This window comes from Octodon degus, unplaced genomic scaffold (genome assembly GCF_000260255.1).
Source record: "Octodon degus isolate 3935 unplaced genomic scaffold, OctDeg1.0 scaffold00049, whole genome shotgun sequence".
In the NCBI taxonomy this organism is placed as follows: Eukaryota; Metazoa; Chordata; class Mammalia; order Rodentia; family Octodontidae; genus Octodon; species Octodon degus.
The window spans coordinates 2,092,788-2,112,169 of record NW_004524625.1 but is presented as its reverse complement, the minus strand read 5'-3'; the positions used below and the strand labels follow the sequence as shown (position 1 = coordinate 2,112,169).

Below are 19,382 nucleotides of genomic sequence, written 5' to 3'. Positions count from 1 at the left end.
ATAGTTAGGATAGATATACAGCTACTTTCTCTTAATTCAATGAGAAGAAAGAGGTGTACTAATAGTGTTTGGGCAGGTTATCCTGTCTGCTTCTTGTATTATGGATAAGACTAAGAACATAACAGTGTACAATGTATTGATTATCGAAACTCTCCTATTAATCAAAAGAGAGAGAGAGAGAGAGAAAAAAAAATGCCACATCAGCTTTCAAAAACAGCTTTATAGGGTAGTACTTCTAAGTGTGAAAACTGAGGGTCCTGTGAGAGAGAACAAGGGAAAACTGTTCAAGTAGAGTAGGATCAGAATGCATAGAGAGACTTTTGTTCTGTGGAAATGAGAGGGTGTTGCCTCAAATACAGTCTCTTTGATTCATCTTCATTGAGGGAATACCAGGAATCAAATGCAGGACTTCATGCTTGCCAGGCCTGTGCTGGTGTCTTGATTTTTTATGGAAGGGATTTAATTTTATTTCTCCATATGTAGTTTCATTTGCTATAAAGAAATCTAATAAAGACATGTAAATGTTTTTAGCTTAAGACAGAAGTGGATTTCTGCACTTCTGAAACTGCCTTTAAGAACACCTTAGTTCTTATTTCCTGTTTTTAAAAATAGATGTGCAAGTCTAATCTTCAGTATAGAATGGCTTAATTCGTTGCACTAACTTCCTTAGCTCAAAATTTGTCAAGGTATTTTCTGTGTGACAACTATAAAGAGAAGTTCCTTGCTTCTTTTGTTTTAGCTATTAAAATTGATAGGTAATATTCAGCTATCCTTTTCTGAAGCTGTATCCTGTTTCTTTTTACCCTCATACTATATTCTGTCTTTTGGCTGTGCTGTCAGCCTGTTCTTAAAGCACACTTTTATACTCATGAAGCACATGTTTTATTATATGTGTGATTAAGAATATAGATGTGGAGCCAGGCTTGTTATCTATCTTTGAATTTTGGTTCTGCCATCTGCTAATTGAGCATTCTCAGACAAAGTACCCATCTCTGTAGAAGAAAGACTTAACTTACATCTTTACCGCTGTAATTTTTACTTTGCACATTTTCACTCATTAGTGTCACAGACTGGGACCAGTGGTGGGATGTTTAAGTCACGGACCTAGTAACTGGAGCTGCGGCCCCTCCCAATAGTATAATTTCTTGGGGCCAGGCTGGTATCCTGGTTAGTACTAATGTGTAGTTTGTGGCAAAGCATCAAATCATTATTGCTGTAGTTGCCACTATTGTGTGTGTTTTTAATGTGATAGACCTAGTTATTCTAAGGTGGAAATAACTTTTTTTTTTTTTTTTTGCGGTACCAGGAATCAAACTTGGGACCTTGCACTTGTCAGGCAGGCGCTTATGCCACTGAGCTACATCCCCAGTCCAAAAATAACGGAATAAATCCAGCCACTGAAGCACTTGTATGTCAGTAATTTTTTTTTGCAGTATTTCTTGGCCATTTTTATAAAAATAGATTGAAATCGAAGATTCAGTGTATTGCTAAGAGCTATAATCTCTTTTTGAGATACAGATTTTTTGAACTGGGATCTAAATTAGATGATAGGCATCATTTTATTCCCAAATTGAGCTTTTTTTCCTAATTTTCTGAACTGATTTTTTTTTTTTTTTTACTAAATGCAAGGGCTAGGGTCATGTATGTATTACAAGTCAAGTAATGTCACCCTTCTGGGTCTACCATCAATTTTCATTATCTTCTTATTTTGGTTTAGAAAATTCTGAAATAAAGAAATAAAATATAACTATAGAGCTTACATATCTCAAACTCAGCATATACAGAGAGGTATTCTCTTTCTTCCTGTGTTTCTTTTCTTGAAATATAACAATTCTCTCTCTTCCTCTTCATGTTCTTGTCCCTGTTTTGCCAGTCCCACTTCATAATGTTCCCTTTTCATCCTGCTGCTGCTCTTCTGCTGAACATTCAGGTTCTACGCTTATCTCAGACCCCATGTGGTATGTCTGTCTCTGGTGTTAGGACTGTCTGCCGAGTTGCCACTAATTGACTTAAAAAACAAACACACAAACATAAATTTGATTGTTATTCACCTGCTTAAAATGCTTAATTGTTTACCTCAGAATAAAGTTTCGTAGTACTGTAAGTAGTATCTCATTTCTTACTGCTTTCTCCCCTTGCAGTTTAAATCTGCTTTCTGAACTGGGCTAGGCCATACAAGGAAGAGAAAAGTATTCATTTTCACATTTACTTTCTATATCAGAATAGTAGTGTCATTGACACTACTTTTACCCTTTGTTTCCTTCATCTCTCCAGTCTGAATTGAGGAACTTTGTAAAGTTTTCTGCTGAGGTCTTTGATGTCACTGCATAGCTTCTGCTACCACTGTTACTAAAATAAGATAATGAAAAATGATTATGCTGTGTCGTACTCAATAATTGTGTTTTGCTTGACATGCATACCCTAAGGAAAGGGTTATTGTCTTTTTTTTTTTTTTCCTTTTACCAACCTTGTCAAGGTCAGGGAAGCAATGGCTGTAATCCCCAAATTAGTTAATTCAGAATGAGTTTTTGCATTGTTTATATATCCTTCAAACCTGGTTTTGTTTTAATAACCATTGTACTACTTCAGAAGTGGGATTCCTTTTTTTTTTTTTTAAGAGAATAAAAAATAGTAAAAAAAAAATATTAGAAACAATACAGAATTTCATTAAACAAGATAAAAGTGGGATTCTTGATGTCATACCTGCAGTGAAATCTCTTTGTTGAACTTTGTAGTATTCAGATGTGCAGTAGAAACAAAAAAAACAATTATCAGATGTGCAGTGACTTGTAGATGAAGTGAGTCTTAACAGTGCTCTATTAAAGTCACTGCATGCCTTCTTCCTGTGAATAGGGTAGCCAGCCAGGTTTGGCATTAAGTTCAGTGGTACCTTGCTTCTGCAGATAGTTCAGGGAAGTACCTTTTTTAAAGTGGCTTTGAATATATTTCCAATTGATTTTAAATTGAAGGAAAGGGGAAATTTAAAGTATTGATACTTCGAGAGTTTTATTGCGTGTACCCAATTTTTATTAGATTCTACGTATTAATTGGAGCTTGGTTGATAGGAATTAAGATACATTGTATAATTCACTTTAGGGATTTCTACTTCTAGTTCTTTTGGGGGTTTTGTGGTGGTTAGTAATTTCTTATACTTCTTAAGTAGTGTGGAATAGTGAAAAAATGTGGGTTTAAAAATCATAAAAGTCAGTGATCACATTTAGAAAGTTTTTTAAGCCCTAATATTGTCTGTAAAAGATGGTAACTATATGGTTAAATTAGATAGTGTATATAAAATAGCAAAATATGTCACACATACTTGCATTCAAGGAAAAGTAGTTATGCCTAAAAAAAAAATAGGATGCCTATTTTGTATCCTGTAAAGAAATTTTTGAGCAGAAGTAAAGTGAGATAAATTATCCATATATACATTTGGTAACTTCAACTAGAAGTTAACATTTTCAAAATCTTTTTCCCTTTTCCTTTTTTATAAGGGTTCAGACAGTTTATAAAACTTAATAGCTTCTGATGATATTATGACCCTGGGTTAGAGAATACAAAAAAAAAACAAAAAACATAGCTTCTGTTACTTAGAAAGTTTTTCTAGTATACTAAAATTTCGTGAATATTTGTTTACAATGTAAACTTCAACCAAATCATGATCTAACCAAAATTAAGGTGTAATCTATAACTGTATTACAAAGATGGTAGAGAGAAGCAGGAAAAAAATGTGAGGTAGTTGGTAAAATATGGAGTGAAAAACTGAAAAGAAATAGCAGTGTTAATTTTTTAAAATGAGATACAGGGGTAAACAAAAATCACCTGAAGGAAATGAAACTGTACATATATGACCTTGGTAAATAATAACTAAGTAAATACATTTGTCATAGTTACTTCCTATGGCTGAGACATAATACTAAATCACAAGTTAAAGGAAGAGAGCTTATTTTTGACTTATAGTTACAGTTGCTGTTTGGCTGGCTCCAAGGCAGAAACGGCAGGGTGGGAGGGCCTGGTTGGAAAACTTCATATGGCAGCCAAGAAGCAGAGATAAAAGGAGCTGGGGAGGCATATAGGCCCTTGGAAACCACAGCCCCAGTGACTTGCCTCTTTCAGCTGAGCACCACCTCCTGACTTCACATTCAGCACAGAGAGCCCATGATCCAGTTACCTTCCAGAAGCCCTGCCCCAGAGCACAAGAGTTTTGGGGGTCATTTTTGATCTGAGCCATAGCATTATGTGATTGCTGATTGTCCCCAAAATGCATGTACTATGATATACCAGAGAGAATGGAGAAGAGGAATTGTGTATTAAAATTGCAGCATCTCATATATCTTGCAGTTGGCAGTATATTACCAGTATCAAGGGTCCCCTAAAATACCCAGGCTCTTGATTGATAGGACTGAGCATATCGTGCTAGCAATGGGTGGATTTTATTATAGCAGAAGGATACAAAGCAGAATCAGTGCAGGGGTAATGGATGAAGTCCAGGTGAAATGAAGTGCAGGATTCTGAGACCTCTGCCATTCCAGTCCCTTAGGAATGCTTCATTCCTCAGCAGAGAGTTGTGACAGAACATGTGAAGTGTCTGCCAGGGAAGCTCATTGGGGGGGACTCAGTGTCTGGTTTTCTTCAGGCCTGGTTCTGCCTAGCTGTGCCAGACTCCCAAAAGACAAAGTGTTCAGCATAAATCACAGTTTATACAGTTTAGGCACATTAAGTCACTCTAAGTGCTTAGGGAGCATTTTATATTAGTGTAGGGAACTGTTAACCAGATGTCCTTGGAAACAGGCTTTTCTAGTCATAGTAATATTCATCACTATTTTCAAATTCTGTAAGTATTTAAATCTGTCGGTATATACAGACACACTCAGGACACTGGGATTGTCATCTTCTTAGAGAAACCTCACTCGGAGACTTAGACTTGGCCTGAAGTCTTTCCAGGCCTGCTGCATAAGTGTCATCCTTGACCTTTTACTGAGATTTTGTGGTTCCCTTAACTCTTCTCTTGAACAGGACCCCATTTTCCTAGCTAGCAATACTTCCTTCTTGGTTAATTAATTCCTTGATCTGGTGAAGTACATCTGCTAGTAATATCCTTTAAGAGGGAACATGTAATATAAATTTAGAGCCTTTACAGGTCTGAAAAATGAAAAATGTTCTCTAATTCTGTTCTCACATGTAAATATAATTTTTCCTTGGAAGTTTGAACCTTTTATTCCCTGTGGTGTTGAAGCTGGAATCCATGGCCTCTGCATCAAGTTGCTATTAATCTAAAACTATATAATAAACAATATCATGTTTTGACTTCCCTTCTAGGTAACAAAAACTACACATTTTTCTTAAAGTGGCAGTCTCATTCTTAAATTAACTCATTTTTGCATACTGCCGTTTGAGGTAAAGGATACCGTGAAGTTCTATACTAAAGATATTAACCTTTGCTTTGTCTTTTTTTTTGAAGGGCGGCTTTGTCTTTTTTGTTGCCGTTTGTACTTAGTGGTAAGCAAGGCAACAGTGATGGGGAAAAGGATTTATGAAATATTCTGAGTAGCAGGAAAGAGAACAGAGGGAGTAACATGGATTTCAATTGAGCAGTTTTTGAGAATGATGGGAAATAACAATCAGAAAGAGTTCATATGTTGTCGATGCCCTCCCTCCTTCAACTATTTCTCCTTCCTACATCAGATACTTTGCTTTGAAATGGGCTGAGGTGTTTCATGCCCAGCATAGGAATGTTCCTTTCCCTTCAGATATCTAATTACAATTTTATGATTTATGTAAATCACTAGAAATGTTCCTACTCCACACACTGAAGACTGCTTCTAGGTACCAGGCAAGTTAGAGCTAAGGATGTGTCAGCATATGCTGTAATGGCTCCTTCTGCATTTTATCCCTGCATATTGGCAAAAAATTATGCTGTGAACTGTAGAAACAAGCTGTGATGTATTGCAAGAAATGATATGTGGCTGAATGTCTATGAGAATATGAGTTTTCTGTTTTGGAATGACCCAAAAGTTTAAATGATTTTATTCTCACTTTCTTGCACAAATAACTGAATTCTTGTTTCAGTTTGTACTTTTAAAATTAGGTATAATGTTTGATATTTAGGTTGGCAGGTTGTACAACTCAGTATTGCAGAATGTTACCATGAGGAATTTTTTCAAAAGAACAATTACTGAAGAAAAAATGTGACAACTTAATTACTTGAAGTACTATTATGTTTGTGTTTTTAGTCTGTCAGTGAATTTCAGTTTTTCTTTTTTGTACACTAGTATATAGAATTTGGTAGTGCACCCTACCAAAAAAAGCTGATGAAGTATAAATGTTTTCTTTCAGTAAAATCCATTCAGAAGTCAAATGAATTTAAAATTATCTTCTGGTTAATGGAGGTCCCCCCCCCCTCCCCATGATGTTGGAAACCAAACCCAGGGCTTCATACATGCTAGGCTACCACTGAGCTATTTTCCTAGCCCTGGTTTATAATTTTTATAAAATGGAGGATTGGTACACTTGTTTAAAAGATTGAGTTGGCTATTATGATCTGTAAAGGACAGATTTATCAGATTATTTAGAGCATCTGTTCCCTTTAAGCTACATTTATTTAATCAATTGAATTTGAGAAAATTTTTAAAAAAATTTTTAAAGGTACATGTAGAGAAATCTTACTGCCACCCTATTTCACTCTTACAGGATATCTGGATATACTGTAGTTTGTCTGTCTAGTCCCCTATCCATGAGTGCTTGTTCTAGTTTTTTTCATTATTATTATTATTATTTTAAAAGTGTTGCTGTGAGCAGACTTATGTATTACTTCATATGTGTGCAGCTGTAGAAAAATTCTCAGAAAGGAGAGTTGAATTCAGTATGTTAAATAATTGACTTTTGTAAATATTTCTTCCTTTTTGGGGGAAGGTTAGTACAGGAAATTGAATCCAGTGCTTCCCACATACTAGGCAAATGCTGTATCATTCAGCTACATCCTCAGCACTGATTTTTATAGATCTTATAGAAACATTTTAGATATCTCCCAACAAAATGTGAGAAAGTCACTTACCTTTGTATAGCAATGATTAGGAAACTTTCTAAACTTCTATAGATGAAGAAATTGAAGCAGAGTTTTTCAAAGTCACTTGATTGGTATGATTCTGTGGTGGTTAAGCCTGATTGTGTCAACATGGGTGGCTTGGGAGCCATTGAGGGTATTAATAAAACACACTTATGGGTGCTAGTGGAGCTTGACATTGATTGAGTACTCTGTGGTCCATGGACCTTTCCTGCCTGACACTGACCTCTGCTGTCCTTCCTGGCCACCTTGAACCGAACATCTTGGCTCTGCTACACCCTTCTGCTGTGATGTTTCTCCTTGGCAGCCAACTGACCATGGATCAAATCCCTTGAAACTGAGAGCCAGTTTAAGCCTCTCTGTGGGTAATGGGTATTGTGCCTCAGCCACAGGAAAGCTATTTAGTAAAGAGTGAATCAAAGACTTAGTGTCTAATTGAAAACTTCGTGTTCTTTTCAATAGATTATACTGAATTTGCTGTCTTTAAGACATGTTTATAAAATGTAAAAGTTCTGAAGTATTAAAGGAGTCCTTATTTTATTAGTGTCCAATAAATTCTGATATCTGTATTGTCTGAGTTTTGTGTTCCACAGTGAAAGGGTAACGTGGAATTCTTTTCTGTATTCACATTTAGGTAAAATGGGAATAGGATGTATGAATTCAGAGTTATAGTCTCTAGTCCATGTAAGTGTTCTTATTCTAAGCTTGGAAATTTTGACTTTTCTGCATGGAGACTGCTAACTTCATATGAGTTCTACTTGATTCTAATGACCCAATCTCCTTTAGCTTCATTTTTATTTTGTCTTTTAGCTCTCCAGCATAGAAGATAATGAATAAATGTTGCAGGATGTGGTGGCACATGCCTGTAATCTCAGCACTTAGGAGGCTGAGGCAGCAGGACTGTTACAAGTTTGAGGCCAGGCTGTGCTACATAGTGAACCGTGTCTCAGAAAACAAAAAGAAATAAATGATACGTGTAGATGAGGATGATCTCAAAAATAACTCACTTCACTTTCCATAAAATGCCACATTTCATGGTGCATAACTTTTCTGTTTTACAGTGGAAGATTGATGATAAGCCTGTAAAAATTGACAAATGGGATGGATCTGCTGTGAAAAACTCTTTGGATGATTCTGCCAAAAAGGTACTTTCTTGAGGAGTAGTCATGAGTGTGTTTTACAGATGATAGATTATCTTCTTGGGGATCTTTCTCTTTTGTTACTGTATGTACTTGGAGTGACTTTAGCTAGACAACAATTCTAAAATTCTCTCTTCAGAATAAATAGGGGAAGTGTGTTAAAATATAAATGTAGTCTACCTTAAGAATGTTGAGATTAAATAGCTTAGAACAGAAAATTTATGACAGTATACTTATCCATGATCAGGCATCTTTGCATTTAAAAAGGAAAAAGGAAAGTTTAGCTATGTCCTGTGAAAAAAGTTGAGGGTTTAAAAAAATTTCACATAAGGAGTTGATTAAATATTTCACTGAGGGCCAGGGAGAGCTCAGTGGCACACCACCTGCCTGGCAAGTGTAAGGTCCTGAGTTCAATTTCCAATGCCAAAAAAAAAAAAAACCATTTTCCTGAGCTCCTCTGTTAACAGCTTGAGTCTTTGTCTAGAACCATAAAATACCAGTGGGAGAGAAATACTTGTCCACATGCGTAATTAATAATGTAACTTTTTATGATAGAAATCAAGGATACAAGGAAGTATAGGAAGGCACATTCCTCTTAGCTTGATTCCTTGTTCTTCTCTCTAGGTACTTCTGGAAAAGTACAAATACGTGGAGAATTTTGGGCTAATCGACGGTCGCCTCACCATCTGTACCATCTCCTGTTTTTTTGCCATTGTGGCTTTAATTTGGGATTATATACACCCCTTTCCAGAGTCTAAGCCAGTTTTGGCTTTGTGTGTCATATCATATCCTTTATGCTTACATTTTCTCATGTTTTAAAAAAATTTCTGCTGATACTTCTTCCCACAAAACTTTCATTTTTAGGACCTGTTGCCATTGGAATTTAACATGAACTGTAAGCATCTCAATTCATGTAATGCCATTGATATTTTAGGTTTAGCATTTCTTTAATCTGTAACTCACTTTAGTTATTGTAGAGGTTATTATAATATGAACACCTAATAACAATGCACTATTGTTGAGACCCGGCCCTTCTCACTTTTAGCCCAGAACGTTTCCCATTTGATCACCCTGCTTGAAGCCACTCATTCCAGTAAGATTTTAAAAAAGCATTGGATTTTGAAGATTCACATCTGTGTCAAGCTTCCATGAGCTGAGTGGCTGGCCTCACAATACTGAGCACAAATTGTGAGTTTGGCTTGTGTTACGGTAATATTAAAACCTTTTCTGGAGCTATAGAACATGAGTTTGAAATCCAAGATATCTGTAACCTTGTGCCCACTTTTTTGAGACTCAGAATATAAATATATGTTATACACATTCAGAATTGCCATAAAAATTAACTGCATTTGGTGTGTAATATAGACAGTTCCTAATTTAAAATGCTCAGCTAAGGGCTAATGTACATATTCTGACACATTTTGGTTTGGCTAGGCTAAGCTGTGATGTTTGCTAGAGTAGGCATTTTAGTGAATTTCTACTAAATTTGTAATCCCATTGCAAGTGGAGTGTTTCCTTCTTTTTACAGTAAATGTAGAATTATGTTTGTCACTTAACCAAGCTTGGTTATTTATGAAAAGGTTGAATATAATGTGTTTACACTATTATAAAAAGTAAGTAACAGTTTTTTGTTCCTAGTTCATTTAGTACATATTAGTTTCTAGTATATACTGTGTACCTAGTCTGTGTGTACATTCTGTTTCGCCCTTTGTTTTTAACTTAAATGTTTGGTTATTTTTCCATATTAGTACATACATTTCTGCCTCATTTGTAATAGTCACATCTTGCTAGTGAATGTCTGCTATGTGACAAGAAAAAAACAAAATCTTTAAACATTGTAGCCGTAAGAAATTGTACCCTTAGAGGCAGTTAGCAAGCTATTGAATAAAGCAGATCCCAATCAAAAATAGTACTATCCAAATTAATGCCAAATCTTAGTCCCCAGAGTGGACAGCAAGTGATCCTTGAGTTTTTTAAGTTATCACATTAATATTCCAAGTGGGAAATTTTCACTATTAAGGCAATTAAAAAGATACACCATAGCTTCTGGACATGGTTCCCAAAAAGTTCCAGAGAGATTTGAGCAGTGACAGCAGCAGCATTTTCACAAAATTCTGGTCACCCAGGAGAGCTACTTTGATACTACTTTGGTTATATTTGTTTAAAACAAACCAAGATCTCATAATCACATCAGTGTTATAGTGGTAGCTGTCATTATAAATGCCGTCTTTGTGCTTCATTCAAGCCTCATGACAATTCTAAGACATCTTAGAATTACTATTTTATAAAGTATTACTCCCTTTAGAGGTGAGGCTACTTGAAGACAAAAATAATCTATAGTAATCTATCTCAGTTACAGTGATTAGAGGCCAAGATTTGAATCTAGGATTTAACCCATTCTAAAATCCATGTGGTTTATACTGTACTTTCTAGTCCTTCTGGATTTAAATAATATAACATTTAAATGCCACAGTACATAAAACTCCCAGGTCTGTTTCTGTCTCAGATATGGTTGTTAGGTTTGTGAAAAACTAAATGTAATGAATGTATACTAATATGGAAATAATTGATCTTACAGTAAACTTTTGAAGTCAGTTTTCTTCTCCTGGCCCTTGAAATTGGTTGCATGTGGTCAAGTCCACTGTAATTGTGTTATTATTATTATTATTATTATTATTATTTTTATTTTTATTTTTATTTTATTTTATTTTTTTATGGGACCGGGGATCAAACTCAGGACCCTGCCCTTATTCTACTGAGCTATCTCCCTGGCCCCTGTAATTGTGTTTTTAGTAGAGAAATTATCAGAAGTTGTAACAAAAATTTGTCAAACTAGTAACAGAATTTGCTTTTGTCTGTTGTCCTTGAACATAAAAGATAAGAGCTGGTCTGTGCCTGCTTTTTTCTTTTAGAGATGTTTAAAGAAATAACCAGAGACATCCTTGCTTCTCTTGGCATATATATGTATGAAGATGAAAGTGAAATAGCTAGCTAAGTTCTCAGTGTTTTTGTAGTAGTAGAAAAACTGGCTTTTCTTTTTAGGACAGTCATGAAGGTTTTCATGGCTCTCATTTGTCAGTTTATTACATCTCTTTTGTTTGCATGTTTGTGTATTTTCACCTTAACTTTATTTGAACCTATTTTGTGATGATGGGGATTCTGACCATTTATACCTCGTATAAGGAGAAGAGCATCTTTCTTGTGGCTCACAGGAAAGATCCTACGGGGATGGATCCCGATGATATTTGGCAACTGTCCTCTAGTCTCAAAAGGTAATGATTGTTCTCCCAGATTCTTAAATCTTGGTATTGGGGTTTTTTGGGGTGTGATTATTATTAACAGCAGACTGTTACGTGAATAGTCTGTGCAGATGATAGTGTTATGTAAAATGAAGAAAAGGGTAAAAAGTAAAGAAAAAGGTACAAAAGTAGTACTTCGGTGGAAGAATGACTTTTCCTCTTCCTTGGGTACTATTAGAAAAAGCAAAAGTAAACTTTTTTTTTTTTTTTTTTAAACAAATCCTGGAGTGGTACGGGTCTATTGGACCTTCTGTGATGCTCAGGGAAATATGCAAAAACAGATAGAGCTTAATGTGGGTCAAAATCCTCTTTTGCACAAGTGCACACACCTTGCTGTTCACTATAACAAGTGGCTAAATGCATAAATTGCTTCCTGTATCCCTCAGGCAAAGTTACTGAGACACACTGGCTACTATTATGCTAAAGTACAGATTTACAGAAGAAAAGTAAGGAGTGGGCCCAGTGTTACGCTACTTAAGGAGTCCTGGAGATCATGTGTTACAGCATAGGTATTGGGTTGGGGATCATATTGGAACCTGAGACTCAATTATTTACAGAAATTAAGGGTCAAAGCAGCCTACATTTGGCAAACTTCTTGAAGGCAATGGTTCTTCATTCATAAAATTCTGATTTTTAAGTGCCAACCTAAGATTAGCAAACAAGACAAAATATTTTCAAGTATCCCATAGTCTAGTGAAGAACACATACACAAATAGCATTTCAGTATTTCACTGATAGCATGGGAACCTCAGAATAGACATGGCATGTAATAGGTATCCAGTATTTGATTTGAATATTGATTGATGGTGCTGTATTTGTGACCCAAATTGGGAGGGTATTCCCAGAAAAATTTTATGCAGACTTTAACAAATATAGGAACTAGGCAGATGAAATAGGAAAGAGGCTATTAGGAAAATTCTTCTAGCATGACACCTAGAGGTCAGAGAAAGTGGTCATGTGGCTTACTCTTCTGTGACAAGGTAAGAGAGGTATGCTGTAATTAAAGGAGGGAAAATATGTCAACATTTAAGAATCAGAATTGTTTTCTCAAAGGTGGTTAGAGATAACCTGAGTGTTTTTTTGTTGTTGTTGTTCTGTTTTGTTTTGTTTTAAATGTTCAGGTTTCTTTTATCACCAGTGCCCAGCTTATCAATCATTAGGAAATGCTTGGTGCTGTGTTGTTACTGGTTGAATTTGTTTGGTTTTTGATTTGCTGTCTTTGCCCTAATACTTAGGTTTGATGACAAATATACCCTGAAGCTGACTTTCATCAGTGGGAGAACAAAACAGCAGCGGGAAGCCGAATTCACCAAGTCCATTGCTAAATTTTTTGATCATAGCGGGACACTGGTCATGGATGCGTATGAACCTGAAATATCCAGGCTCCATGACAGTCTTGCTGTAGACAGAAAAGCAAAATAGATCATTCTAAAAGCAGCCCTCTTTCTGCTGGACCATGCAGAATTACTGGGTGGGTTGGGTGAAGAAATGGAATTTAAAATGGGTAAAGAATTGTTTAAAGTGTCCCTGTTTTGTCTTGAAATTTTAGTCCACTCATAGGATTTTCTAGCACAGATATGAGAAGTTGTAGTTCTTATGTCTAGCTGTAGCTTCCTTAGTCTGCTGATTGTGTTGTTTTGATTTGCTTTTCTGGAAAGGCGTTTTTGCTGGAAGCTATCTAGAATTTTTTTTTCTTACCTATACTATTTTATATAGTGTAGCTTTGTGCCATGCAGCATTTGAAGACTCAGTTTTTAAAAATGATTAACCTGTTGCTAGCTTTGTGTTAATTCCTGTTTCAACAACTTTCCCTAAAGAATTCAGGATACAACTTGTGTATGACAGCTTTCTGTTAACACCATTTTTGTGGATGTGTGTATGTCTAACTTGGGGAAAAAAATTTTTTTTTTTTTTAACACCATTTTTGTGGATGTGTGTATGTCTAACTTGGGGAAAAAAATTTTTTTAAGAGCTTTTCAATTTGCCTGTTACATTTTGTGCACTTAACCAATTAAAGAAACCAGTGGCATTTTTAATTTTCTATCGTCTGTGTTTTCCACTAGTATATTCCTGCTGATTCATTTGTGCCTTTTATTAACTACCATTTTGTAAAAAACTTTTCAATAAAAGAAAAGAAGATATGAAAAAATGGAATCATAGTGTTGATGGAATGAACAGAGCAGCAACTATTAGCATTACACTATTACCACAGGTGTCTTTAGTTTCTAGGCCACTTCACTATTCAGAGGTCTCTGAGAACCTTAGCTAAGGGACCCTTATAATAACACTCAGTACTTAGTTTCTACTCCATACCTTACATATATTGACTCATTAATGCTCACAGCAATTCTTTAAGAGGTAGGTGCTGCAATTATCCCCATTTTACGGATAAGAAACAAAAGTTGAATGACCTACCATATAGCTAATGCTAAAACAGGGATTTTAACTCCAGAGTTTATGTTCCTACAGGCAACACAGTGGCTGGTACCTTTTCTCGTATTTTCCAACCTGATAAAGAGAAGAGCTAGGCACTTACCCAGATCCTGTTACCTTCAGGACTGTTGTCCCTACAGTCCTACAAAGTGTGATTCCAGCTGAGGATATTGTCTGACACAAATAACTTATTAAAAATTGCCTTAAAAAAAAAAAAGATTAAAAAAATCAGTTCAGACAGCTCAGCGGCCTGAAGCACCTGCTTAGGCAGAGCACAGCGGCTGGAGTTCGATCCCAGGCGTGACGTGCTGGCCCTGCTCCCAGGGCATGCTGAGACTTCGAGTGAGACTGGGCATGGTGGCGTGCGTGCCTGTAATCCAGCACTTGGGAAGCTGAAAACAGGAGAATCACAATAGAGTCCGATTTATGTAGTGAGACCCTCTAGACCCTGTACTAAATATATCAAAGAAAAAAAAAAGATTACAAATTGCCCTCACACCATTTTCCTTGTGGACTGGTGAATGTCACCCTGTGTAGCATCACCTGGTGGACTGGAAATTAAAGCCTTGAATTGAGTACTGTACCTTCACTCTGGCAATCCTTGGCTAAGTCATGCAATTTTCTGAGCTGCTCAGTTTCCTTTAAAAAAAAAAAATTTAAGGTAATAATTCTAATCCTGTGAACCCAAAATTTTTGAAAGTGTATAATCAGATAATTATACTTCTCTAATAGAGGAGTTATTGTTAGGCATACATTTCAAGGCTTGTGGCTATAGACAGTGAATAACACTCTCTTATGACTGCTTGGCTTTCTTTTATACCTGCTGTACCTTTCTCTTTACATATACAAACCTTTTTCTTTTTTTTTGTATTTTAGGGAAGGGTCTACAGGATGTTCAGGGTCTCACTACTAGATCAGACTCCTAGTGATTCTCCTGTTTACAGCCTCCCAAGAGCAGGGATTACAGGCGTGCGACACCATGCCCAGTCTCAGTTGCCATCTCAGCGCGCCGCAGTGCGGGGCCAACACGGCAGGCCAGGAATGGAACCCCTAGCCCCTGAGCCTGCTTGCAGGCGCTTTAATCCACTGCGCTATTTGGCCGGCCCTACAAACTTTTTTAAAATAAAAATTTCACTTTGTTATATGTCCTGTAATACATATAAGGTGAGGGTTTTAATTTAAGATAAGGGTTTCACCATGTCAAGCTGGTCTCAAATGTATATTCGGAAGTGATCCTCAGCCCACATGGTAGCTGATACTATCATCATACTGTGTGCCAGCGTTGTAATTTGTTTTTAAAACATTTCCTAGGTACATTCCCTGTATAGAGATAGAATCATTTAAATAACTGCATAATATTCCATAGAATAATGTTTTTACTTCAGCTGTATCTTACTGATAATAAGTTGATATTTTCCCTTGAATTTTCAATATCCCAAGAGGAAGTGTGATTAGGAAAGGAGGAAAAATAGGTTCTCAAGTGAGTGACAAAAATACTGGAGTGATTTTAGCTTTATTGTAATTTATGTTCTTAAGCAAATTTCCTTTTCTACAGAAAAAGTCACTTGAGATTTTAGAGAATGTATCATTTTGAGATTATGAAGACTCCTTATGTCCCAGAAATGACTGTATACTAATATCCTTTATTATGCAAAATATGAGTGCCAAAGTCTCTACAGTCTGCTTGTACTCCTACTTGGAGACTTTTTGAACTGTATGAATCTCTTGAGGATTTTCCCTGACTCCAAAACTCAGTTTAAACAGTTGAAATCAGATTCCAGCCCACCCACTTGCTGCAGTTGGTATATCTGCCCTATGTGCCCTTTGCACTGGTGATATTTGAGGACAGTTTCTCATCACCATTGACTGTGCACTCAAGCTTCATGACTGGCACAGTTTGAGACAGCGGAGTTCTGTGTCTGACTTGGCACATGCATCTGCAGGGTACTCTGAAAGTGTTGGTAATAAGTCCAACAGACTGCTTGACATCTCCCATCCACCCCCAGTACCTACATTACCACGAAGCTCTCCCATCCACCCCCACTACCTACATCACCACAAAACTCGTGTTGGCTTTCATTTTCTACCAATGTGAGCAAGAACTTGGCTCCACTGGGATAGTGGTCACAAACCCATGGACAAGCTAGGCGGAGAAAATCACAGTCCAGTGAAACTAGTACTCAGTGGCAAAGCACAGAAATACACAAGCACGTGGAAAGAAAACCATACCCATTTGAGTAATCAATGGGTCACAGAAAAATCAAGGAAGATACTAGATTCTAGAATCAAACAGTAAATTAGTACAATGTATGAGAACGTATGGGAAACAAAGCAGTTCCCAGAGGAAAGCTTATAGCTTTGACTACCCTCATCAGAAAATCAGTTAAGACCGAGTAACTTCAAGGTTCTATAAAAAAAAAAGTCCAAATCCAAAGCTAGGCAAGTAAGGAAATACAAAGAATAGAGCAGATCTGTTATTAAAACAGCATGATGCTGAGAAAGGATCAGTGGACAGATTAGAAGATACAGAAACAACTCCAAACATATTCAGCTAGCTTGCCTTTAATGAAGGAGCCAAACGCTTTCAGAGAAGAAAGCCTCTTTAATAAATGGTACTGGAAAAAACAGGCTTTTCACATGCAAAAGGTTAAACTAGCCTTCTATCTTTCACCATGCATTAAAAACAGATCAAAGATCTAAATATTAAGACAAATGCTAAATCTGCTGGAAGAGAGAATAGGTAGAACTTTTGAAGACATTGGTGTAGGCAAAGACTGTAAACCATACCCCAATTACACAAGAAAAATCAAGATCAACTGGGGTCTCATTAAGAAGCTTTTTGCATACAATAGAAATCAACAGAGTAAAGAGGTAGCACACAATATGGGACCTTTTTTTCCAGGTGATCCTTAGACAAAAGACCACAATCTAGAATGTATAAGGAACTCAGAAGAGTAAGACCCCCCACCCCAATTGAAAAACCCAACATTTCTCAGATGAAAATGGCAAATATATATATGATATATAATATAATTGTGTATTATATATGTTCAGCATCACTGGTTAGGAACTAAATGCAGTTTGTATCTCACTTCAGAAAGAATGGCTATTATATAAAATCAACCAATTTCATGGCAAGGCCGTGGGGAAAAAGGAATCCTTTTCTACTGTCAGTGAGAGTATAGACTGGTGCAACCACTGGAAATCAGTATAGAGAGCCTCAAAAAACTAGGACTAGGGGTTCCATTCTGCCCAGCTATACCACTTCCTGATAGTTCCTGAAAGAATTAAAAGCATTATACCATAGAATATATGAATACCCATGTTTGTAACAGCACGTTTTTAATAGCTGAATCTTGAAAACAGCCCAGATGTCCATCAAATAATGCATAAAGATTGTGTGTGTGTGTGTGTGTGTGTGTGTGTGTGTGTTTAATAAAATGGAGTACTGCTCTGACTTAAAGAAAGATAAGCTTGAGATATTTTGTTGCTAAAGGAATGTACCTTGAGACCATACTCAAGGTAATAAAGCAAAATAAATTGACACACGTTTAAATACTGCACTGTTTCTCTGGTGTGAGCAACTGAACGTGTAAGTAAGGGCCAAAATGTATAATAGATACTGGGAAATGGGGGGGAAATGTTCAAATGAGAAGGGAAACAAGAGAGGGGGCAGAGGAAAGGGAAAAGAACAAGGAAAAGTGGAAAAATGTAAATGGGGAAGAGGGACTGGGAGGGGAGAGGAGTGGGGAAAGATGAAGCAAGATATATCATGTACAAATTCTCTGTGATGAATGTTGTGTATATCTAAAATGTACCAATAAAATAAAAAGTTCTTTTTAAAAATACCATTATAGAGAAAAAAATATGAGACTTGAGTTTGGTCTGTGAATCTTTGTTTGCTGATCCCTAATATAGATGGAATGTATAAGGACATTATATCAGGATGTCTATTGCATTACTGTGTTGGAAGAGAGGGGAAAAAAAAAAAGCCAAAGACCTGGTACAACATAAACAATCCACCATTAGTTTAGTAGTGGAATGGGAGGGTTGGAAAGTTGTAGCATGTTTATTCCACAGACATAATGCACATGTTCAAGGGAACCAGCGAGTTGTGGGCCTCCTGACTTGCAGAAGCATATATAAGATATTAAGTGCACAAAGCAATCTGTAGAACACTGCAACTGACTTGCACACACCGAGGCTCTGGGCCTCTGCTGTTATGGAGGGCACTTCTCCATCCCTCTTGATACTGAGCCCGGCTGTGTGACTCTCTTTGACCATGAAGTATTATCAAGTGTGAGCAGAGCCCATCCCTGTGCTTGCAAAGTTTGTTTGGGAATTTTGGTGCTGAGGGTCGGACACAAGGTCTTGTGCGTGCATGCTGAGCCCACCTCTCTACCACCGGAGTGCTGCCTCCAGTCCTGCCTTACACAGTTCCCCTGGTTTCTGAACGCCCAAGGGCACCTTGAGAAGAACATGCCCCAAGTAGCCACTACAGCAAGGAGAATGAGGAGCATGAGAGGTAGGCCCAGCCCAGCCCAGCCCAGCCCCTGCAGCCTAAAGCAGAAATGCTTAGCCCGCACCTGCAAACCCAGGAGCTCAAGAGGAAAGGCTTTGGCCAGGCATGGTGGTATGTGTCTGTAATCCCAGCATTTGAGAGGCTGAGGCAAGATGATCCGCTCAAGTTCTAGGCCAGCCTGGGCTGCATATCAAGACTCTGACCCCCTGCTTCCCCCCACAAGGAATAAAGGCTTAGGTCTATTCTTTTGCTACAATAACAGAAAAAAAAGTTAAAGCCATTATAGTAAGTGATACATGCCTACCCACATTCATACCAGTACAATTCATAATAGCTAAATCTTGGAAGCAGCCGGTATGTCCATCAACAGATGAAGGATTTAAAAAAGTGGTTCTTATACACAGTGGAGTACTGATCTGTATAAACTTGCATAAGTTGGTTGGTGAGATAGCTCAGCGGAGTAAGCCCCTGGTTAGGCAAGCACAGGGACCAGGATTCAATCACCAGCACCACATGCCACACAGGCCCCACCCCCGGGTGTGCTGAGCTGGCTGGGAGACCAGGCATGGTGGTGCATGACTGTAAGCCCAGTTCTGGGGAGCCTGAAAACATGAGGATCACTGTGAGTCTGAGCTGCATAGTGAGACCCTGTAACAAATATATTAATAAAATTGCATAAATTGTCTCAGTGTCTTTATAGAGTTGATTTATTCAAACTGATCAAGGCCACAGTTTTTCTTTTACTTTTTTTTTTCAAATAGATGTTTCCCCGCCTCTTTTTTTTTTTCTTTCCATTTGTTACGAAAGCACAAATTTTTTTTCTTGTAGAACTTTACACGTAATGGATTGGGCTGGTGTGCAACAGGATAGTGTTATTTAACATCTACTGTTTCAGATTTGATTGTATTTTTTGGGGGGGAAGCCGGGGG

The 19,382-nt window shown here is 37.1% G+C and overlaps 1 protein-coding gene across 1 annotated transcript in view; it reads left to right on the top strand.

The window, feature by feature from the left end:
• Spcs2 (signal peptidase complex subunit 2) overlaps positions 1-13,392 on the top strand; it is a 17,383-nt gene extending 3,991 nt beyond the window's left edge. Inside the window, exons 2-5 of the mRNA XM_004632517.2 lie at positions 8,122-8,205; positions 8,824-8,984; positions 11,337-11,471; positions 12,734-13,392. Of these exons, the coding sequence (XP_004632574.1) occupies positions 8,122-8,205; positions 8,824-8,984; positions 11,337-11,471; positions 12,734-12,920 (567 nt within the window). The 3' untranslated portion in view covers positions 12,921-13,392. The remainder of the gene's footprint in view (positions 1-8,121; positions 8,206-8,823; positions 8,985-11,336; positions 11,472-12,733) is intronic.
• Positions 13,393-19,382: the final 5,990 nt, after the last annotated feature.